The following is a 24,256-nucleotide window of genomic DNA, read 5'->3' on the forward strand; positions in this document are numbered from 1 at the left end:
CTTCTCGCCCCGCCGCCCTGCTCCTGAGGTGGTGGCCGCCTGGACGGCCGGGCCAGGCAGGGACAGCCCCTCTCCTGGGCTCGGCTTGCTGCTGGCTGGAGCGCAGCGCGTTTGGGGTGGAGGGCTCCGAAATCCCCGCTGAAGAGAGACAGCTGCGGTTGATAAGGCTGTACGGAACAATTCCTCTTCCTCCCGGCCTGTGCTGATTGCCAGTTCCCAGCGCAATGTTTGCTTCCAGTATTCTCTTTTTGCTTTCCCCTCTCCCTTATTTCCTTCTCCTTTTACAAGTGACTGCCCAAACCACCTGGAGTTGTTTCTATTGCAAGTAAACAGCGTGTTTCCTTAAGCTGCTGGGGAATCGCTGTTCTTGCTTTTTCCTCTTGGTTCCTCTAAGCAAGGTGACAGGATTTAAAAGTTTTAAAGTGGCATATATTCAAGATTTATACCTGTTGAATTAATTCCTCCCACCCCCCTTCTTTTTGTGGAAGTAGCTTTGAAAATGGCTTAGATGATTATGAAGTGTTAATGTTGACAACTGCATTAGCTGATTTAGGAAGGAAGAGTCTGAAAGAGGAGGTAGGCTCCAAATCTTGAAATCTATGCCATTAAAAAAAAAAGAAGTTACGTGTTAAAATTAAATAGCAGGGAAAAGTTAATTCCTGATGATCCTTTTCTCCTGATTTAAATCCTTTTGATGGTTGTGGTCTTCCTTTTGTCTACATTAACAAGGAAATAATAGGTTATTAATTCTTGTGATCGATCATAAGAGCATTGATAACAAGCATTGTTAGATCCTTGAACTCTCCTCCTGAAGATCCAGGCCTTATTTATGTTACTTCAGTATTTTGAGGGGAAGAGGTACAATGTTTGTCCACAAGCTGCTGCTTACTGCCAACGTTTGAGGAACCATACTGCTTTGATTTATCCTGAGTGCTTTTAGATCAGGTCTTGTTGCATGTTGTTTTGAACGAATTAGGTACTTAAGTAAGGAAAGATTTTCTTGACCCTAGAATTTTTGCTCTGTGGTGAGCCGCATTGTCGTTGTTCAAAAATTATTCCATTGATTAGCTTCCACAGCTGCCTGAATGTAATGTGAATGCAGTTATGGATGAGATACACACAACATCATCCTGTTTCAGAAGGGGTGGAGAAATGCTGGCAAAATGTACGTGTCTGTGAAAGCCAGGTGAAGTGGGAGAATTGCAGGGACAACATAAACAGCGGTCAGTGAGAACAGCAGATTATAGCAACAAGAAGGGTGATGAAGAATTTTTAATTAGGGTAGTAATTATCAGAGTTTTTAAGGGATGGGAGTGTCTCCCTGTCTTCTCCTTTAAGAGTTCTGGATCCCTTACCATTCATACTCACACAGTGCAAGGTGGCATAGGTATACTAGCATCTATTAGATTATTCCCAGCCCCCCCGGTCATATGCTTTGCTTAGTATATTTGAATCCCTTAGTTCATAGCAAGTCCCTTTTTTTCAATTTTAGTTATCCGGGCTTCTTATAAACAGCGACATTTTCAAGAGAGGAAGTTTCTGTATCTGAATAGCCATTGTTGCTCATGCTAGTAGTATTGTAGAGTACTGTGAAATACGATGTTTTGTCTGATCACCATAATCTTCATTAACTCTCATGTTTCTGTCTTCAGCATATAGAGTTAGTGAGTACTCATAGTTGCAGTTCCTTCTTGTGAAGAATCATTTATTTCACTGTCTAGTGAAGGCCACATGAAGGCCACATGCCACGGCTCTCAGAGCTACTCTGTCCAGAGTTACCCTTCTGAATTCCTGATGCTAATGTGTGTCATAACATCAGGTGTTTCTCTAAATCTGAAACCTTAAACCGATACAATGTTGTTTTGTTTTCTAGAGCAGCCTCAACTCTTACTCTGCCTTGGAGTCCAAAAATGCTATGTGATTCTTTTTCTGATTTTTTTCCTCTCACAGTAATTACATGGAGAGGGAGAACGGGTAGGCATGTGAAGAAAGGACTCTAGGCTCTTGATCAGTAATGTACTGTAATATAAATATGGACATTTTAGTTCAGTTTTTCTTTCCTGGTCTCATGCTCTGTTGATCTGTACGTTATTGTAAGACTTTTAGTGAAATACTTTATACACTGTAAGTTGGAGAAGTGAAAGCTGCTGAAAAATGGAGTGGGTGGTATAACATTTTGATTTTAATAGATATTTGAAGCTACAGTCGCTATTTTTGAAGGTAAGGCTACTGGGTAGAGAATGTGAGTGTTCTGGCTCATGTAGCAATGAACAATTTTTGAGCTAGCTTCTCAAAATACGTGTGAAATGATTAACTTCTTTAATTTACAAAGAATCCAGGGTGAGATTCATCTTGCCTAACTTGTGGTTCTAAAAGTTAGCTGACTTTTCCTGTCACAGGAGGGGAATGGGCTGGATGAAGTGTGCCTCTTTGGCATCTCCCCAGGGCAGTGTATCAAAATGGTATCTGTTTTACCACTGACTGCGAAGTGGGTTTAGGTGCTCAGCTTACGTATTGGTGTATAAGCTGGGAGAGACGAATCCTACTCCCAGATTCCAAAATGGCGATTTTGTTTTCTGTTTCTGAAGGTTGTTTCAGCTTAGATTCTTTGCATACTGACGCTGTGTTCTTCCCTGGAATGAATTTGCATTCATCAGATGTATATCTTTTGTCATTTTAGATTTCCAGCTGGAGATCAGTGTGCTTGTGCTGATTTTCCGATGAAGTACATCCTGGTAACTGGTGGTGTCATCTCAGGCATTGGCAAAGGAATCATTGCAAGCAGCATTGGCACCATACTAAAATCATGTGGTCTACGTGTCACTGCAATCAAAATTGATCCCTACATAAACATAGATGCTGGAACCTTTTCACCATATGAACATGGTATGGAGGGCAGTGCTGTTACCTTTTGCATAAATATTTATATTCACAGTAATGTGGTGGTTTGGGGTTGGTTTTGTTGTGGTTTTTTTTTTTTTTTTTTTTTCGCTTTGAAAAACAACAGTATGGTAGTTATTAGTCATTTTATAATGTATTTAGCAATACAAGTTTTCCCTGTACTATGTGTTCTCAATGGCATTGTCTGCTCTAAGTAAGGAGAGGAGAAGCCCATTTGCTGAAGATACTTTTATGAGTAGATGTTTCCTTCCTATAAAGTGCCACTTTGTTGGGAAAATCCTAGCTCTAGGCCTTGTTCAGTCAATGGTATCTTCAGTTCAACTTGATTTAAAAAAAAATAAAAATGAATAGGACTGTAAATCTTTTTTGAAACTTAGCTTCTCAACGGTTACTCGTGAATGCTGTTATCTGTGTGTTAGTTGTCAGTGTCTCTAGTGTGTCTTCATGAGAGTTAGATTAAGTTCCCATTTTAGACAATGAGGATCTAGTCAAAACCATCAGTGAAGCTTAGAGAGCCAACTAGTGATATAATTTTAAAGTAGATATTTGGTTGGTTAGTTCTCTTAGCTATGTTGGTTATATTGACTACATTGCTGATGAGCTACAAGACAGTCTGACGTGCATTTATAATTTTGAATGTTCCTTCAGCTGTCTGTCTTGTTACTTGTACATTTATTTAAAGCAATGGTTTTCAAAGTTCCGAAGTACCTTCAGCCAATAGACATTTCTAACTTTTTTTATTTGTTTTTGTCTGCTTACTTTTAGTCTAGACCAAAATTTTTTGAACTGGAGATAAATGTGTTTATCTCCTGAACTGAAAAAATACCACTTTTCTTTTTAACTGGAGGAAGAGCACAGTGCATCAAACCTCTCTCAAAAAGAGAAATTTAATTAATCCAGTAGTCCTGCATTTTCAGAAGTGCACCTGGTGCTACTTAGGCAGTTGACCAGGGAAGTTATGCCTTTACCTTTTGTGGTAAGACTGCTGCGATGACTTGAGATTGTGAGGATGTATTCCTCACCTGGATCAGGTACAGAGCAGAGGGGATACTATGGCATGTAATTCCAACATGATCTTTTTTTCCCCTCCTCGCTTGAGAGTTTGCTACTGCTTGTGAAGAAACACTGGCTTGCTGGGTAATAAGTAGAAATTCTTTTCTGTGAGGGTGGTGAGGCACTGGAACAGGTTGCCCAGAGAAGCTGTGGATGCCCCATCCCTGGAAGTGTTCAAGGCCAGGCTGGATGAGGCTTTGAGCAGCCTGGTCTAGTGGGAGGTGTCCCTGCCCATGGCAGGGGGGTTGGAACCAGGTGATCTTTAAGGTCCCTTCTAACCCGAACTGTTCTATGATTCTATGAAATTCACACAAGTCAGAATGCCAAAGTGTTAATAAAAGAGGCTTGCCAGAAATATGATTGAGCCAAAAAAATTAAATTTGGTGATTTCCAGTTAACTAAAGAGTTGTTTTTTTTTTAATATGTATTTTTTTTTATTCTTCCAAGGCCGGCTTATGAGAAGTGATGGTTCCACTCTGTGTCTGTTGGCTTAAATGGCAACTTAGTACAGAGGAGGATCAGGCGTAAATCTTCCATTCTGTTGTATACATTGTGGTGTTTTTGTTAAACCATTAATTGGACTGTTGCATCTTGTTGTGATATATATTTCCATAGTCCACACTATACCTTCAGGGGGATTGCTTTTTTTTTTAAATTGTGCATTAGTCCCGTAACTTGTTTAGTTGTTGATTCATTGGGTCATGGCAAAATATTTTATGGTTTTTCTGAAGAGCTTTCAGACTTACCTCAAGATATAGCAACTTTAGTTCCTTCAGAAGTTGACTAGATTCAGAATTTAGAGACTCTTTAGAGGTCTAAGAAAAGTCTGAACCCGAAGGATATTTTCATTAGATTTTTAAGGGTCAAAAATAATCCTCGCTGGGGACATAGTGAACCAAATATACAAGATGAAGCAACCAAACAGTGATGACTTTTGAAGAAGCATTTATGTTCATCATAACTTTACTCCTGATTCAAACCTTAGTCATTAAGATCCAAACAACATGAATTTATAGTGAAACACTTTGAACATGCGTAATAGTTAATGCTTATAAAAGCATCATTTTGGGCTGCCATGTGTAAATTAACATTTTATTTGTTACTGATTTATAATTCCTGGAGAGTGGTTTCTTCTAATCAAGGATTGTATAATGCTGTTGAAATGCTTGTTAAATATTTTTAAGTCGCTTAAATATTTTGGCAATATAACTTAAATTTATTTGCAAACCTATACATGACTGAGGGATAGGCATTCAATGTAAAAGTAATGACTCGGATATTAAGTCTGATTAATTATTAATTATTAAGTCACACAGAATGACAACACAGATTGAGTTGCAGCATGTTCTTTATTGACATGTCATTGTGCTATGTCATTTTAAAAAACATTCAACTTTAAGATAAGTTTGTGGTATTCCTGCTGTCTGTGTAATAATTTCTGATTATTTTATTGCTTTTCTGTCTGTTTTCACTTTCTTTTTTCAGGTGAAGTTTTTGTACTGAATGATGGTGGAGAAGTTGATTTAGATTTGGGAAATTATGAGAGATTTTTGGACATCAATCTCTATAAAGATAACAACATCACCACTGGAAAGATATATCAGCATGTCATTAATAAAGAAAGACATGGTGATTACCTGGGAAAAACTGTTCAAGGTGATATTTTTAATTCTGTGGAATACTAGTCCATTCAGTCTTCACAAAAGAGTCATCAGCTAGAATAACCTGCTCCTTGCAGCATCATCGTATTCCTTTCTCCTTCCCAAAAGATATGGGCGTATTCCTGTAATGTTGGGCTTCTGGGCTCAAGGAAAAGAGGAATAGAAAAAGGAGCTAGTAGTTTCCTTTTGACTTTCTGCTCATTTTCCCCCTTTTGCATGCGAAACCTGGTATATGGGCCTAAAGTAAGATCTGCTTGCATTCTTTGGCTTTGTCTTGTAGTTGTTCCACACATCACTGATGCAGTTCAGGAATGGGTAATGAATCAGGCAAAAGTTCCGGTGGACGATGACAGAAAAGAGCCACAAATTTGCGTAATTGAGGCAAGTATGGAACCTTTTAGGATATATATCTGCAGTGAGCACAAAGAACTAGCTTGCTTTCTCTTTGCTACTTACTGTAAAAAGGTCAGACTGAAGTTTTATGGAGAGCAGCAATGCAAAGACACGTTTTATGTTCTTTGATTTGCTCTGAAAATTATAGGCATCATTATCCCTACAGCTTCTGTTTACTTGACTAAATCCCTTCTAGAGTACTTTTGAAACTGAGCTGCTTAAGAATTTATTAATTTATAAAATTAAAGCAGCCGGTGTCACTGTAATGTGAAGTGTCTATTCCAAGATACAGACATTTGGCTGAACCTTTATACTGTTAATAGTATTGAGAAAACTTGTGTAATACCTGAAGTCTCCTATGGTCAGTAGGAGAGCCTGTAACATTCCAGCTTTCCATATGGCTTCAAATGTCCATCTCGTTGCTCGTGGTCATGTTTAAAGGAATATATTTAAACACTGTATAAGCTAGTTTCCCACTTTCTGGTGTTATTTTTAAGATCTTTGGAGGCAACTTTGTTAATTGCTTAGCCAGCCGATGTTCTGCACAATGGAAATAATGAGTTTTACCCATCCTTAGTAGGCTATTGAGAAAACTGGAGAAAAGGCAGTCAGTAATTGCTAGTATTGCTATTACAGTGGAAAATACAGAAAAAAAATATACCTGAGAATCTGACAGAAAAATATGTCATAGATTTAACGCCAGAAGTGACTGCTGTAATCAATAGTGTGATAAACCTTGTGACGCAGGTCACGGAATTGCTTAGTATTTCTTATACAGAAGAATTTGCCTTGATTAAAATACACTTATTGGTATAGCTATAGATCTTTTTTATGATGTGCACAGTAAGAGTCAAACATTTCATTTAAAACAAATGTAAAAACAGTAAATACAGAATTTGCAGAAGAACATTAATAAGTCATGGCCTTATCAGTTCTTTAACTTCAAACTTAATTTTCTGTTTCCTCCACGTAAGGTTTTTTTTTTGCCTGACAAAAATATTTTTCTTCAGGACTTTAAGGATAATTGTAATGTTTTTCCATGACAGAATCACGAAGGAGATAGAGTGAATATGTGTGCGGCGTACAAATGTAGTTGTCTGAAATTTTTTTGGTACTGGGTGAACACATATATGCAATTCTGTCAAAAACCACTTGGTGGCACAGAAAGATCATTGTGAAATACAACTAGTTCAGAAGACTTATGTGCTAAACGCTGGTTTATTCAGTGCTTGGTCTACTACAGCTCTTTGCGTCTTTGAAAGACATCAAGTTTCTGTCTTTATAAATAAGCTTTATCATGGACTTAGTCTTGGGTTTTGGTTTGGTAATAAATTTTTGAAGTCCTTTATAATGTGAAATATTATTTCACGTTGTCCATATGGCATTTATTGATGTTTGAAAGCTATGATAACGTTGCTAAATATCTGTATCTTGTTGGTCACAACTGTTGATTAATTTGACAGACAATAAAATAAAAGTTTTTCTGTACGAAAACCTTCACATTAGCTTAACTATTGATTGCTTTTTCACCACTTTGAAGGCAGTGTGAAAGCATGTATTATTCAGTAGTTTATGTATTTAGAAGTTTATGTATTTGGTGTAAAGTGCATATAACAAAACTAGAAAATTGTTTTACGTTTTCCACAGGAAACAAAATGCGCAGAATAGATGAGGGTTCTTTGCAGAGTAGGCCTGCAAATTTCAATTGTCAGGGGTTTTTTAAGATAGAAATTTCAGGAAACTTGTTGAGTATGTAAGAGAGAGATATTTTTTTTTCTTTTTTTTTTTTTTATGCTTTCTGCCTCTCTGACATATCCAAGCTTTCTTTTTCAGCTGGGTGGAACCATTGGAGATATTGAAGGAATGCCATTTGTTGAAGCATTTAGACAGTTTCAGTTCAAAGCGAAAAGAGAGAACTTCTGTAATATCCATGTTAGTCTAGTACCACAGGTAAGTTATTAAAAATTAATAACATAGATTTTAGTCTGTATTGGGCTTTATATTTGTTTACCTCTCCCATTCACCCTTTCATGCTGGAGGGTTTTAGAGAGAGAGATATGAAACCCAGGCACATGGGGGTAAATAAAGGCCTCGATGATTAATTTATTGATGTGAGAATCTGTTTTAATATAGTAGGTTGCCAAAAAACCCCAAACCCTTATCAACGCTAATTTATCTAGAAGGCTAAATATAGTTGTGCTTTGCACTGGAAGGTGAACCCAGTAAGAAGGGCACTCAAGATTCCGTAAGGTATCGTTTAGCATTGTATTTGTTAGAGGTAAGACTGTACGGAGAGACCAGTATAAAGGACCTTGGGTCCCTCCAGCTGGTGATGTGGCATTGAATGGCCCTGGCCAGCACAATGCTGAGCGGGCCACATCCATAGAAGAGTCACCCCTTTCGGTCATTTGAGCTAATAGATGATTTTATAACAAGGAAACAACTGTCTCATTTTTAATGTCAAATAGAAAGGAAGTTCTCAGGAGAACTCGCCGCATCCCTCGGTAAAGGCAAGGCCACGCTGCCCCTGTAATGGCAGGTGGGAGCTGCCCGCAGGCTCCTCCGGTACACGGAGCTGGGGGGGCTTGTCCTGCGGCCGAGGGATTTGCGCAGCACAGGCCTGGGCATCCGCAGGTGAACGCTAGGGTTCACTTACTCCGCGGTGTGCAGTGGTCTTCCAGTCAATAACAATTTTTTGTACAGGGCTAAAAGTATTTTTCCATTCAGACTTTAGATTCTACTTCACAAAGAGGTTTTCTTATTATTTTAAGAGGTAAGTATTCATTGGGGAAATTCTGGTAAGCAAAGGTTGGTAATGATGATATAACTGCACCTTGTATAGATTAAAAACAGAATTATTAACCACTGCAGCTATGGATTAGAAAATCAATCAGCAATCGGTGGGGTTAATTTTGTGTATTTGAGAACAGAATTATTCACTACATCTGATTATTTTCAAGGACAGTCACTGAAGGCTTTGTGCTATGTTGGACATTCTCCTTTTATTAGGAAAATCCAGCTTTTGGAATATTCTTCTCCTGCCTGAGTCAATTATATTGAAACTTTTCCTGTGTAAGAAAAAAACCAAAATAAACTGACCAGAGTTAGGGCTGTGTGGTTTCTTCACAGAACTTCTTATATATGTAGTAATAGCGGTGCCATTTCTGTTTCTGGCATATTGTGTCTCTTTTTGGATATGCTTGCTTCTTGCAAGCATTATTACTTGCAATGAGTTTTCTCCATTAACCTGTAATTGCTCTGTTTGTAGATTTTAATTGCAATTTGAGCTTTCAAAATATGTCTTTCCAGCCTAATGCCACTGGTGAACAGAAGACAAAACCAACACAGAACAGTGTTCGAGCATTGAGGGGTCTAGGCTTGTCTCCAGACTTGGTGAGTCAATAAATGCAGATTTTTATTTAGACATCATCGACTAGTGAACCTGTGTTCAAAGTATAAGCCTTAGTCTCCCATGAGAGTCAAGAATTTTAGAAGATATGCAACATGCATGCTGCACTGCTTCACTAAAGCCACAAGAAATCAAATTACTCAAATTTACTCTAAGTTAGCTTAATTCAACTAACTCCATGCAATATCTTGGGACTGTAGCTATGCTCTTCTTCTGAAGGGATCTTTGCAGAAGAATCATTCTGCACTGCTAAAAATAATCTAGTCTCAGTTCACTTTGTGGGAAGACCTAGAATGCTTCTGGCTTCTAACATTCTCACAAATTTCTTTTTATGCGTCATTAAAAAGAAACAATCCTTCCTTTGAAGCACAGCCTTTAAAAATACTCCTGTTTGGAAATATAAAACATGTGGGTGAATCTTCAGAGTAAGGTTCCTCAATCTCTTTCTTGTGTTGGACTTGAACTGCATAGTATAGTGAACCTAAAGCCAGCAAGTTTCACCTTGTGCCAATTGGCAAATGATGACAAATGCTCAGCTCCTTCCATTCTCTCTCCCCAGTGCCCTGGTAATGAGTATGTGCTTATGTGGATGCAGCGTTTGCCTCCCTGGCACCACTTCATGGGAGCAGAGAGGAGACATAAGTAGATTGCAGCTCCCTGTTGTGGTACCTGTCTGCCACTGCAGATGTTAACCTGCTTGGTCAAGTGTTGATAGCAGTTAAGCCAGGGCAGCACAGCTTCAAATACCAGTACAATCCCAGTTTAAATTTATGCTTCATATCTTCCTGAGCTGCAGCTGGTGCAGCTGAAAACACATTCTGTTTCTAGGCCTGCTTCAGGAACAGAAAATGGTGTTTTTGCTCTTTTGTGTGAGGCTGCTTGTTAAGTCAATATTTTCCATAGCTGATTCTGGAAGCTGTTGAGCCGTTTCCATTCCTATAAAGTCCACTGGGAGAAAAAGCTTCCTAACCCTTCTCAGAAATGAAAGAGCAGTGAGAATAGTCACTGCTTCTGTATAATATTTATATCCTCAAAAAGGAAAAATTATTTGCAAAAGGACAGTCACACAACTCAATCGTATGTTGTGTTTCTTCCTGATTTTTTTGAACTCTTGCATTTTACATATATATTAAAAAGCATGTTTATAGCTACAAACTAGTGGCTTTATAAATAGGATGTGTGAAGGATGTGTTAGGTTGCTTCAAATTCTTGTGACCTGCTAACGATAATCAGTTTGTGGAGGGAAAGACTTTTATTAGCGCAGTGCTGCTGTATGTTCCAAGCTTCAGGGCCTAAATTTCAAAATCCCTCTTGAGATGCTAATTGCATATTGAAAGTTGCATGTGATTTTTGAAGGCCTTTAAGATAATTGCCAGTGCCTGACACTCCTCCCCTCCCCCGCCATTAATTTTTAAAAGCCTGTTAAGTGTGTGTGTGTAATAAATGGAAAACAGACTAATCTAGTCACTTTCTCACATCTTGAGTTCTTGCCTGGGGCAGTTCTGGGACTGCCAGAAGCACAGTATCTTTTTTTTTTTTCTCTTTTTTTTCTTCCCCCCCCCCCCCCCCCCCCCCCCAACTGCTGCTGTTGACCACTAAAGCACAGAGAGATTATACTCTGAGCAAAGCCTCTTGGCGCTGTTGTAAAGTTGCTTGGGCACTGCTTCAAGAAAAATCTCTAAATGGTTCCTCTCTTGGGCAGGGGCCCAGGGCCAAATCAACACATGGGGAAGCTCCTAGAAGAGCAGTCAGGAGGGCTTCCTTCATAAGCTGTGCTGCCAGGCTGCCCCATCTAAACTTGGCTGGACCTGTGCTTAATACCTGCTGCCTCGCTGTCTGGTCCCAGGCTTCCCCGAGGCGGCGTGCTGGGCCAGTCTCAGCTGTGTATGTGCGAGAGCTTTTCTGTTCTCCATGGGGTGTTCTAAGCGCTTAATGAATACACCGTATCTGCAGATTTAATGGCCTCTGTTACAGCATTTTGAAATCTGATTATATGCTCGTCAGTGCTGTCCTGTTCGATTGAATTGTTTCTTTGTATTGGGTTTTTTGAGATGCATCTCTGCCACTGTTACTGTAGCATCGTATTTTCATGCTGACTCTGATGTTTTTGATTTCTGTGACTCCATTACCTTTAAATTTGTCTCGGCAAGATGGATGATAGATTTCAAAGTGGATTTAATCATGTGCTTATACTGTCAAGGTTTATGAATTACGTCTTCAAACAGTACCCAATTTTTAAATATAAGTTGTGCTTAATTGAATAGAATGTACAAATTGTTTCATAATTCTATTTTTATTATTAGAATATGCACTAATTTTCCCTTATACTTGGCATTGTTTTTCTCTTTCTAGAATTTCTTGCAAGGGTAGGGGAAGTTAATTAATCTTCATCAATATCAGTGTAGCTAAACTACATTCTAGCAAGGTGATCAAAGATCAGCTACATGTTTCTGAACAAAAAAGGTCTTAATGCATAAAGTAGTTGCATTTGCTAGACAGATGGGAAAGAATTCATCAATCTTTTATCAGGATCATCCCACTTCATGTTATACATTCAGGATTCAAAATAACTGAAGATAGTAGACTGAGTAATCAATAGGCACGTTGATAGAGCAGTTCTGCATTTTGAGCTAGTTGCCTGAAGTTACATGATGCAAAAAAAACCCCTTCCAATAAACACCAAATCAGGGGCTTATTTTCTTTATTGGTAAAAATTATCAATATTTTCTACAATTACCAAGTTTTACATGTGTCAGCAAAATAATATCAGAATAATTGCACCAGGAAAATTCCACAAAATTATGAAATAGTTTTCTCATCTTCAGGCTCCTCCTTTTTATCGTGACGTGCAAATTAAGAAGTGCTGAAGTACTGAAATAGTAGAAAACATGCATATAAGCCAAGTATTACTGCTCTAAATTTAGCTGATAAGATCACAGTATTTCTTTTGATTCATCATATCATTTGTACTTACAGAGGTGCTAGGCTTTAGGTGAAGAGTATTACAAAGGAGAACATGAGGAAGCAGTATTGCAGAGAATGCCAAAGAAAGATTAATAAAAGTGGGTCAGTACAGGCAGGTGACTGATTTACTTCTGCCTTGCTAGCAGATATTTGTGAGCTCTGATATGTTGTAGAACTCCAAAAGAGGGGAAAAAGGAAAAAAAAAAGGCACATTTGTTTGTGCCTTCTCCATGAACAGTATTGAGGATTTTCTATTGGTTTGCCTAGTAAACATTTAAGATTTTTCCTTCTGTTATGACAGATTGTCTGCAGAAGTGCAAAACCTATAGAAATGGCAGTGAAGGAAAAGATTTCCATGTTTTGCCATGTGGAGCCCGAGCAGGTCAGTACTTCAGTATTTTATTTGTCATTATTTAAACACGTGGGAAAGCATACAAATATTTCTGAGCATTTCTGTTTTCAAGTTCAGACAGTTTCATTAATATGTAATTGTTTTTACAATTTCTATCTTGCTGTAGTGTACACTATAACACTTTAAAAATATTGGGAGCTTATATGTCAAATTTTATGTGAAATGGTCATTAACAAAAAGAATAGATTTTGAGTGCATGGTTAATTGCGATACATAGTTGAGAAAACTGTGCAGTTTCAATCTGTGGTTGATTATTGTCCATAAATCATCTCAGATGGTTATAATAATGGGTGAACACGGTGTGGTTAAAGCTAGGGGTTTTGCTTATGTCCATAGATCATTACAGCCACATGAACACTCTTACTGTGATAGTATGTAATAGGCTATTCATGCCCTTTAACGTGTTTAGAACATCTACTGTGTAGTTATATATCCTTTTATAATTCACATGTGATTTTTGGCCTTAATAGTTTCTGTGATTAATTGCTATTCGAATACTAATTTTGATAAATCAAATGTTCTTTAATATATTTCGCAAGTGAGAGCATTTCACTCTTCAATGTAATGGATGATATTAAAGGGATAATAGATGCCAACAGTTATGTTATATTTCAAATACGTGTCACTGTTGACCTCTCTCTCTGCAGTGTGTAAGGAAAAGCTTTTTATAGTAAGATTCCCGACGAGGACATAGAGGGCCGTGTGGCCATTACTTCCCCCCCTTGCTTCCATCTTGCTATCCGTGGAAGACAACACCCTTGAGCTAGCTTCTGGAAAAACCTTTGTGGTTCCTCTCCAGCCAGAGAGAAACAACTGGAAGTTCAATCAAATGAAAATGGTTTGTGCTTTTCTGGCAGTATCAGGCCACGTGTAAACATGTACATACTCAGATTCCAGCTGCAGTTATTACGCCAGTCTTAACTGGACCAAGAGTCCTACGTGTAACTGAACTTCCCCAAGAGCTCCCTGGCAGGGAGGGAGCTGTCTTCATGGCACTGTTGTTTTTTGTTTTTTTTTTCCAAAGTTCTACCTTTTAGAGTAGAAGCTCAATAGTTGTACCAGTCATAGCTTTCATGAGAAGCTGAGTATATGATCCCGGGCAGAGTGCTGCACTCTTCTTGTGCTCTTCTGGCTAGCTCAAATGTCTGTTCACAGCACTGCATTGTGTAATATAGGTGTATGTTGCATAATATAGGTGGTTAGACCCAGTGGACTGAACTGGGATGTTGCAAGGTGCCATACTGTGTTGCAGCCTTATTTCTTATTTTTATTTCCTTTTTGTAACTCTATTAATCAGAATTCCGCAAAGCCATTCTTAAGTCTCCTGTGTGTCTTAAAATTAATGAAGCACTTCTGGATTTCGGAAGACACTGGCCACATGTCTATATATTCCCTAGAATGATCCTGGATTTGTTGTGAACTGAAGGATTAGAGGCATCATCAGTCTTCTTCCTGGAGTTATGTGCAGTCCCAGTAGAGAAGAAGCTACAGGTTTTGTGTCTAGAATGGTGGTTTACGGTCTTGAGGAGGTCAATCTTTTCAGTCCACCTTTCCCATTTATTTGCTGTCATAGAATCACAGAATAGTTGACATTTGAAGGGGGGTCATCTGGTTCAACCGCCCTGCTCAGGCAGGGCCACCTAGAGCCACTTGCCCAGGGCAATTATTCAGGCAGCTTTTGAATATCTCCAAAGATGGAGACTCCACAACCTCCCTGGGCAGCCTGTGCCTGGGCTTGGTCACCTTCACAGTGAAAAGGTGGTTTCTGATGTTCAGAGGAACAGTTTGTGCTTGTTGCCGCTTGTCCTGTCCCTGGGCACCACTGAAGAGATCCTGTCTCCATCTTCTTTGCACCCTTCTCTCAGGTATTTCTATACATTGATGAGATTTTTCCACCCCCGAGCCTTCTCCAAGCTGAACAGTCCCATCTCTCTCAGCTTTTACTCATAGGAGAGATGTTCCAGTCCCTTAATCATCTTCATGGCCCTTTGTGGGCCATGGACTGTTTCCAATATGTCCATGTCTTTCTTGTACTGGGGAGTCCAGAACTGGACTCAGTATTCCAGGTGTGGCCTCACTGGTGCTGGGTAGAGGGTAAGGATCACCTCCCTTGACTTGCTGGCAACACCCCTCCTAATGCAGTCCAGGATACCCTTGCTTGGCTCATGTTTAACTTGGTGTCCAACAGGACACCCAGGTCCTTTTCTGCCAAGCTGCTTTCCAGCTGGGTGGCCTCCAGCATATATTGGTGTGTGGGGTTGTTCCTCCCCAGGTGCAGGACTTTGCACTTCTTGTTCATGAGGTTCCCGTCAGACCATTTCTCGTGGTGGCAGCATGATCCTCTGGCATATCAGCCACTCCTGCCACTTTGGTGGCGTCTGAAAACTGGCTAAAGGTATGTTCTCCCCCATCATCCACATTATTAGTTAAGATGTTAAACAGGACTGGGCCCAGTACTGACCCCTGGGGTACTCTGCCAGTTACTGGCTTTCAGCTAGACTTTGTGCTGCTCATCATCACCCTCTAGGCCTGGCGATTCCTCTAGTTTTCCTCACTGTCTGCTCATCCTGCCCATACGTGAACAGGTTGTCTATGAGGATCTTACGGGAGACAGTGTCACTTCATGAAGTCCAGGTAGACAACATCCACTGCTCTTCTTTCATCTGCCAGGCCAGTCACTTCATCATAGAAGTTTATTGAGTTGGTCAAGTATGGACCTCCCTTTGGTGAATCCATGCTGACTACTCCTGATGATTTTCTTGTCTTTTATGTGCCTGGAAATGGTTTCCAGGACTGTCACAACTAGTCCATGAAGACCACATGCTGTTTTGTCCACAGACTTCCTTTAAGTGGATTTTTTTTTTAATTCGCTTTTATCAAGTGAGTCCACCCTCCTCACTTCAGTGTATTTACCACCAAAACAAAAGCAGTGTCTTCAGCTTATTTCAGGATTATAACTGTGTCCATGGTCAGCACGGCTGTAACCTAGAGCAGCTGGTGATTCTTTCTTAATGCTATATCCTTAGGATGGTAGTAGCCAAGTTTGAAAGAACAGGTGGGTAAGCCTTATTCCTACTGTAGGAGGGCTGTGGTTACCCTATTTTTGCTGTTGAATGGGCATGCAGAGAGGCATGGGGCAGCACGCATGTGTACATACTTAGGTGATGAACAGAAGTAACTCAAGGATAACTAAGCGAGTATCCTTTACTTCTCGTGTATCAGGGAAGAGAATGCTTGTGCTCAGGTTTCTGAACTCTGCAGTCTCATGTAAGCCAAGTGCAGTGAACTTAACTGCCAGCAGCTTGGATGCAGATTATAAATGTGTTCTTAACTAAATGGTCCTTGAATGGACTATGCTCATTAATTAATTACATAACCTAATTCACTAAGAAAATTCCTTCAGGAGACTTTATCAGAACCCAATTGGGTCTGTTTTGTTAGATTCCGTTTGTGTTCTTTCTTTCCCAATTAATATTCTTCAAGTTTGTGAGGAGAAAGAAGTGTTAGCAAGCATGACTGCTTTTGGGGCCAGATGTTTGTATTAAAACTGATGTGTTGATAGGCTTGATGAGCTATTTTTGCATGATTGTGTGATGTAGAAGCGAAGCCCATTTTTACCTTTTGGGTATCTTCTTCCTTGTAGATTTAGTGGAGCCTTAAATATGGGCTTTGCTACCCTGCTTATTCAAAATAGAAGTATTTAAAAATTAGAATGTATGTTGAATAAAAAACGCATGTAGTATACTAAAAATAGAATGTATATTTCCTATGAAAAATATTTAGGTAAGCCTTTTACATTATGCTTTTTTTTGTTAGGTGATATTTATCCATGATGTTTCTTCCACTTACCGAGTACCAATCCTGTTGGAGGAGCAAGGCATCATTAAGTATTTTAAACAGAGGTTGAATTTGCCTATTGATGACCAGCCAAGCAATCTTCTAATGAAATGGAAGAAAATGGCTGACAGGTATTCTAACTCCCACTGCTTTTTCTAGAAGTGTTTTAATTCAATGTAGGTTTTTAGCTGCTGTGAAGTCACCAAACTGGACTGGGTTCAGTAGCATGCTGCTGATCAACACTTGGGAATGGTCTGGATTTAAAAACATTGTCAGCTTTGAGATTTTAGAGCATGTTTTGTCAAGTTAAGTTAAAGAAAAAGCAAACACTGTTAAAATGTTTTCTTTGTGAAAATTGGTGTAATAATCAAAAACCTTGTTTTTGTCAGATACGAAAGGCTGTTGAAGGTGTGTTCCATAGCTCTCGTTGGCAAGTACACAAAACTAAGTGATTGCTATGCATCTGTCTTCAAGGCTCTGGAACACTCTGCGCTGGCAATTAATCACAAACTGGATTTAATGGTGAGGATGTTTCTGGATTTTGCTTTCAGGAATATTTTGAATATATTCTACTAGTTTCTGTCATGCGAGGCAGTTTTAATTCATGTGGAAATTAGAAAATGAATCATGCAGATAAATACAGACTGTCATCTCATTTTTTTAAAGCAGCTTTTACAGATTTATTTATTTTATTTGGAACTAAACTTATCTGAAAGAAATGCTGCAATTACCCAAAACAGAATCTGACGCAAAGGCAGACTTTACCTGCAAATTTATATTTACTATCAAAGGTAGGTTTCACTTGTTCTTATGAGATTGCTTATCGTGCTTAAAGACAGGAGAAAATAGGTAAATTGGAAAGCAGTTTACTTTCTTTTTAAAATCTGGTGCCAGAAGCTGTTGCTCTTCATTTCAGTTAATATTCTGAGACCCATCCAATTTATTTTCAGTAGGATTCCAATGATATCAGAATTAAGCCATGAACTTAGTTTCTCCAAGATAGTAGTTCCTCAAATAAAGGACTATCTAGGAATCTAATTTGTCTCATTTTAATGAGAATAGAAAGTTGAACTACAGGGGGAAAAACTATTAATCAGCTTTCTCACTGGTGGAACTGTCAGTTTCTAGGGATGGCAAGCCTGGGGCAGAGGAACAGTGTGGAAGTGTGTATTATTATCACTTAATGGATACAGAGGACATTTTAGCAACATGTAGTATCAAGAGAGTAATAAATGTTCACAAAGTATCATCAGCAACACGCTGCTTTAGAGCGATTCATTAAATGATATAAGATAAACTGATCAAAGTGGTCCGTTGCAGGCTGTACTGCACTCAGTAGGTTTTGGTCTCTGCCTGTCTCTGACTGAAGTAAGCTTGTGTGTTTATGCGCTGAAAATTGCTGAACCCTGTGACCTTTCTTGGTCATTCTCTTTTTCATGATATAAAAACCAGAAGATACTGGAGTGAAAATTTCAGTGTGTCAAAAGCTATGCATGGGTTGCTTAGATAGTGCTTGTGCAAGGAAAGAAGGCTGGTTTCACTCAGCTCTAGAAAGCTTCTCACTGGAATTAACCACTTCTTGACAAGAAAGGTCATTAATGTCCAGGGTGACTTAACAGGTTGCTAAAGGCAGCAGGCCAAAGACATAGCCACCATTCTGTTGCTTCAGTCTGTCTACCCCAGAAAGAAGCAATGGGACCACCTAGAACAACCAGGGTTGCATATATACTTTTTTAATGAAGCACAGAGTAATAAATACATGGGAGTCCTGTTTACCGTGTGTGGCGGGTTGACCCTGACTGGACACCAGGTGCTCACCAAGCTGCTCTATCGCTCCCCCTTCTCAGCTGGGCAGGAGAGGGAAAATATAACAAAAGGCTCTTGGGTTGAAATAAGGACAGGGAAAGATCACTCGCCAATGACAGTTACAGGCAAAACAGACTTGACATGGTGAAATTAACTTAATTTACTGCCGATCAAATGAGAGTACAGTAATGAGAAATAAACCCAAATCTTAAAAAGACCTTCCCCCATCCCTTCCTTCTTCCCGGGCTCAGTCACACTCATGATTTTCTCTGCCTCCTTCCCTTGAGCAGTGCAGGGGGATGGGGAATGGGGGTTGTGGTCAATTCATCACACATTGTCTCTGCTGTTCCTTCCTCCTCAGAGGGAGGACTCCCCACACTCTTCCCCTGCTCCAGCATGGGGTCCCTCCCATGGGAGGCAGTCCTCCATGAACTTCTCCAATGTGGGTCCTTCCCACACGCTGCAGTTCTTCATGAGCTGCTCCAGCGTGGGTCTCTTCCACAGGGTGCAGTCCTTCAGGAACAAGCTGCACCAGCGTGGGTCCCCCGCAGGGTCACAAGTCCTGCCAGCAAACCTGCTCTAGCGTGGGCTCCTCTCTCCATGGGTCCACAGGTCTTGCCGGGAGCCTGCTCCAGGCACAGGCTCTCTATGGGGTCACAGCCTCCTTTGGGTGCATCCACCGGCTCTGCATGGGGTCTTCCATGGGGTGCAGGTGGTTATCTGCTCTACCATGGACCTCTACGGGCTGCAGGGGAACAGCCTGCCTCACCATGGTCTTCACCACGGGCTGCAGTGCTCTGCTCTGGGCCTGGAGCACCTCCTCCACCTTCTTCACTGACCTCGGTGTCTGCAGGGCTGTTTCTCTCACACATTCTCACTCCTCTCTCCTGGCTGCCGTTCCGCAACAGGTTTTTTTTTCCTCTTAAATATTTTATCACAGAGCTGCTACCAGTGTCGCTGATAGGCTCAGCTTTGGCCAGCGGTGGGTCCGTCTTGGAGCCAGTTGGTGTTGGCTCTGTCAGACATAGGGCAAGCTTCTAGCAGCTTCTCACAGAAGCCACCCCTGTAGCCCCCCCACTATCAAAACCTTGCCATACAAACCCAATGCACTCCACCCCTCGCCTCTGTAAATCACATATTTAAGAATTATCATTAAAATCCACATTCATCACACAATCTTCACTCACATCAAAAAAAAAGAATTCCGCACACCACAATCAAAACAACATCATCACAACACTGAATGAAAGTGGACGATTTACATACAATCCACCCCTCATCCCTTCACTGCAATTACAACAGAAATTCCCCACAATCATTCCTCTCTTCACTCCCTAACAAAATTCAGTCCATGTTTTGCCCATTACCTCTCCAAATTACCATCCTTATCTTGAATTCCTCGTGCCCTATGTTAGGCGCCAAAAAGGACTGTGGTGAGTTGACGTTGGCTGGACACAAGGTGCCCACCAAGCTGCTCTATCACTCCCCTCCTCAGCAGGACAGGGCGGGGAGAAAACAAGATGTAAAAATACTCATGGGTCAAGATAAAGGCAGTTTAATAATGCAAAAGCAAAGGCTGTGCATGGAAGTGAAGGAAAATCAAATATTTATTCTCTATTTCTCATCAGCAGACGCTATCCAGACACTTCCTGGGAAGCAGGGCTTCACTGCATGTAGTGGTTACTCTAGAAGACAAATGTCATAATAATGAATGCACCCCCCCCCACACACATACCCTCCTTCCCTTAGCTTTTATTGCTGAGAGATATCATATGGTATGGAATATCCCTTTGGTCAGGTTGGCTCAGCTGTCCTGGCTATGTCCCCTCCTAAGATGTTGCCCACCCTCAGCCTACTGGGTGTGGGAGTAGTCAATGTTGGAGAGGCAGTCTTGGTGCTGCTGAGCAGTAGCCAAAACACTGGTGTGTTATCAACACCTTTCTAGTTACCAATACAAAGCTCAGCACTATGAGGGCTGCTATGAGAAAAATTAACTCCATCTCAGCCAGACCCAATACACAGTGATATTTTAAATATCTTCTGGGAGAAGATGGTGAATTCCCTAAACCATGAACACCGAGTACTAAAGAAGGAATTTCTTACATCAAAAACCTGGTAACATACTAATGTTTGGTTGAGAACACAGGTCACCAGGAATTTATTGCCTCAGGTGTTTTCTTTCCAGTGACTTGGTGAAGGAGGTGACTAGCCCTGTACCAAGATAACCAATTATGTTTTGCACCCTCCCATCGCTGCTTGGTTCTGATGAACTATTCAGATGGTGCAGTAGTTGCAGCAGCTTGTGATGGCGTAGAATGTACTTTTCACTGTGGCTTGTGCTGTTGTGGGCTCTGAAATCACCCTGTTGTTTTCTCACAGTATCGTTCTGCTGCTTGTCAGGCACATCAGTCAGCTGCAAATCCTTCATGTTTTGCTTCTCATTGTTGATTTCATCCCAGAACCTTTTCAAGTAGGGAAGACATGCAGAGATGCACAAACAAAAGCAAATCTGAACTGTTTTTTCTGTAGGGCTTCTTTACTGAGAGAAGTGGGTTGATTTAGTCTCTGGAGAGGGGGAAGAGGCAGTTCCTATCAAGAGAAAAGCAAAAAACCCAGAAACTGCTTATCTTAGTGTCCTTCTACTCTTGTCCTCTGTAAGATATGCTGAATGTTCAATAGTATAGAGACAAAGAACTGGTTGCTACCAATCATGTAAAACAGCTAGGGAACCACTCAAGAAAACAAAATAACTTCATGTTTAATAAGAGGAAATATTTTCCTACATACTGAAGAACTTATATATTGCGTTCACTGCTAAAAAGTATCTCTAGGTACCTCCCAAGACCTCCCAGGGCCCTTTCTGACCTACATGACTCTGTCACTTTAAATAGTGTTTTATACAGGCAGCTACATAGTGGGTAAATTTTATGATGTGTAAAATAACTTTGCTTTTAGCAAAAAAGTGAAAGGCACCAGGTTTGCAAATACGTGGTTAGCTTTGTGTGCAGCCAGTCTTGAGTTCGGTGGAGCTTTTGCATTAATGAGCAAGTGAATTGATGACTGCTGGAGTTCCAGCACGGTGCTGAAATGTTAACAGACAAGGGCTCCTACTGTACTTACCTGCATGTGCTAACCTCCTTTTTAGTGTTTTTGTCCAAAGGCTCTCCGTATAATCCCATGTTCTGAAGGAACTGCTTAATATTGTATGTGGCATCCAGCTCATAACCTAGCATCCACATCTCTGAATTGTGAAATGTTGGTGCTGCTTGAAGTGATAAATGTGCTGGCTCAACATGTTTGGCAAGGAAACCACAATTAACTTCAACTGTAATTAGTTTCTCTCTCCAACCTCCCAGCATGATAAAGTGTGCTTTTAGTAGTCACGAGTAGTTATTTTTATGTTGTATTTTTGATGCCTTCTGGAGTGTGGAAAAAGTAGAAAATGCTTGCTAGAATGCAATCCTATCTGGAAAACTTTCAGCAATCTTCTTGATGGTTTCGTTTCTCTGTACATAAATGAGTTGTGTCATTTCAGGTGATCTCGTTTTTATGGGGTATGGACTCTACAGCAGGACGCTATTTTATGTTACTCTGAGAAAAAGACTGGCAAAACCAAGAATCAGACTCTGATCTTTTGTGTCCCGAGTGCCGTACATAGCCACCTCACTCATTTGCTCTAGTGGTACCTCAGGAGCCATGCTTATTAATGACAGTAGAGTTTCTAATGCAGTATTTCTAGTAATAATACATAGATAATGAGTCTGCTTCTCCCTCTACAGCTGGTGCTTTCACGTCAGTCCCCAGGAATGCCTTTCTCACAGGCTAGACAATGCAGGTTTATCCAGTCTGTGATAAGATTAGATAAACTGTGGCATGCAAAAGCTAGGAAAGTTAACACCCTGGCTGCGTATCATTTGGATGAGATAAGGTCAGCACCACCCCTTGATTGGTGCTCTGATTTCCACAGGAAGAAAATCTGGGTACGCAGCTATGGAGCATTACCTGGAAGGTAGCAAAATGAGGACTGGAGGTGCAGACAGAGCTTCAGAGCTATGCGCAAAGGGAGGGGCGCGCGTTACTGCAACTAGGGCAGGCACTGGGGTTTCAGAGCAAATACTGGGTCTTCGGTGATGTTGTTATGGGTTTATTGGGAAATTCACTGAAAACTCTAATAGGTTTGTCTTAGTGCTATTAAAAAGTTGGTTATATAGTGTATGCTGCTCTTTCTGTGGAAGAAATGACTATTTTATGCATATCTTTTTATTAGTATATAGATTCAACAGAACTTGAACGTTCTACAGAAGCGGAGAACTCAGTGAAGTATCACCAGGCATGGCAGAAACTGTGCAAAGCAGAGTAAGTGGCATTGGGTATTCTGTATCCCAAATGCATTCTGTGATATTTATTTCATGTGATGAAAAATGCTTTGGTAAATCATTTCTCAGTGTATCCAAACTTCCGTTACTTACATAAAGGGATAGATGTACATGGTGCGCGACAAGCTTCAGACCTAGCAAATTATAGTATCAACCTATATCCTCAAACTCTGCTTTAATCTCTTTAGACAGGTTGCAGTTGTTTGTTTGGTTTGTTTTGGGTTTGGGTTTTTTTTGATAGCGAGGCTTTCTTTACAGTGCAGGTCAGTTGTCAAAGATTTTTCTTTGTCAACATGCATCATAGTGAAAGGTAGTTAGACAAAAGCTTAATAAATGCTGGTGACACTCTGCAAATGTCTCTTAAGAATCATTGGCAGGATTTTGTATTTATAAGAGGATGTTTGTTGTCAAAATGCATTCATTTCTTCAGTATTACTTAGTAGACATAAAGTTTTCTGTGTTACGATCCTAGAGTAGTGGATATTTAGCTAGTTTATTTAAGCAATACGTATTTAAGCAGTAGGAATTTCACTGTGAAGCATGAGGTTGGTCAGATAAGAATCGTGGTGGGTAGGTGAGGGACTTTTTAGGATGTTGGGTAATGGTAGGACTAGAGGGAATGGATTAAAACTAGAGATGGGTCGATTCAGACTGGACATTAGGAATAAGTTCTTCACCATGAGGGTGGTGAGACACTGGAACAGGTTGCCCAGAGAGGTGGTGGAAGCCCCATCCCTGGAAGTTTTCAAGGCCAGGCTGGATGGGGCTCTGGGCAACCTGGTCTAGTGGGAGGTGTCCCTGCCCATGGCAGGGGGGTTGGGACTAGATGATCTTTAAGGTCCCTTCCAACCCTAACAATTCTATGATTCTAGATGAGACAAATCTCCAAATTTAGAGTTAAATTATGTGTTTCCTGAATGGCCATACAAAACATGCCTTTTGTGCATTGGGCTTGCTTTGTTATAACCTAAAATGTCTTTCTTCAATTTGTATGGACTTCCTTTGCTGGTTTGATTCTAACTGTTGGTTGCTTTATATATGGCTGTCATTACAGTGGCATTCTGGTCCCAGGAGGGTTTGGAATTAGGGGAACAGAAGGCAAACTCCAAGCTATCTCCTGGGCAAGGACAAAGAAAAAACCTTTTCTTGGTAAGATCCTTAGAGTCAGAAATTATTGTGGTTTGGAGGTGCATAGCAAGCTAAATAAAAGCAAGCTAATTGATTTGATTTAAAAAAAAAAACCACAAAGAGCACACACTAGGGAAGGATCTTTTCTTAGGGGAGTACCTATGCTGTTGTGAATATTTGCCTTGTAAATAATGTCCAGGGTCATAGTCATGTACTACATCTGCTGTATAAGGAAGGAAGAAAAAGACTGTCCCTACTTCAAAGGTTTTATTTGCTATATTCACATTTTATGTGAGAGTCTTTGCTTTACATTGTA

At 40.2% G+C, this 24,256-nt stretch overlaps 1 protein-coding gene across 2 annotated transcripts in view; it reads left to right on the forward strand.

Moving 5' to 3' along the window:
- The window catches only part of CTPS2 (CTP synthase 2), a 78,347-nt gene that overhangs the window by 305 nt on the left and 53,786 nt on the right, over window positions 1-24,256 (forward strand). The window contains exons 1-11 of one of the 2 annotated variants that reach the window (XM_074605772.1): window positions 35-169; window positions 2,681-2,886; window positions 5,440-5,610; window positions 5,896-5,996; window positions 7,842-7,958; window positions 9,318-9,401; window positions 12,683-12,763; window positions 16,610-16,761; window positions 17,020-17,152; window positions 22,704-22,792; window positions 23,867-23,961. In XM_074605772.1, coding sequence (XP_074461873.1) covers window positions 2,721-2,886; window positions 5,440-5,610; window positions 5,896-5,996; window positions 7,842-7,958; window positions 9,318-9,401; window positions 12,683-12,763; window positions 16,610-16,761; window positions 17,020-17,152; window positions 22,704-22,792; window positions 23,867-23,961 — 1,189 coding nt within the window. In that variant the 5' untranslated portion in view covers window positions 35-169; window positions 2,681-2,720. Of the gene's footprint in view, window positions 1-34; window positions 170-2,680; window positions 2,887-5,439; window positions 5,611-5,895; window positions 5,997-7,841; window positions 7,959-9,317; window positions 9,402-12,682; window positions 12,764-16,609; window positions 16,762-17,019; window positions 17,153-22,703; window positions 22,793-23,866; window positions 23,962-24,256 lie in introns of those variants that run through there. The other variant, XM_074605762.1, reaches the window with a different exon arrangement.

Source organism: Larus michahellis, chromosome 1 (genome assembly GCF_964199755.1).
Source record: "Larus michahellis chromosome 1, bLarMic1.1, whole genome shotgun sequence".
NCBI lineage: Eukaryota > Metazoa > Chordata > Aves > Charadriiformes > Laridae > Larus > Larus michahellis.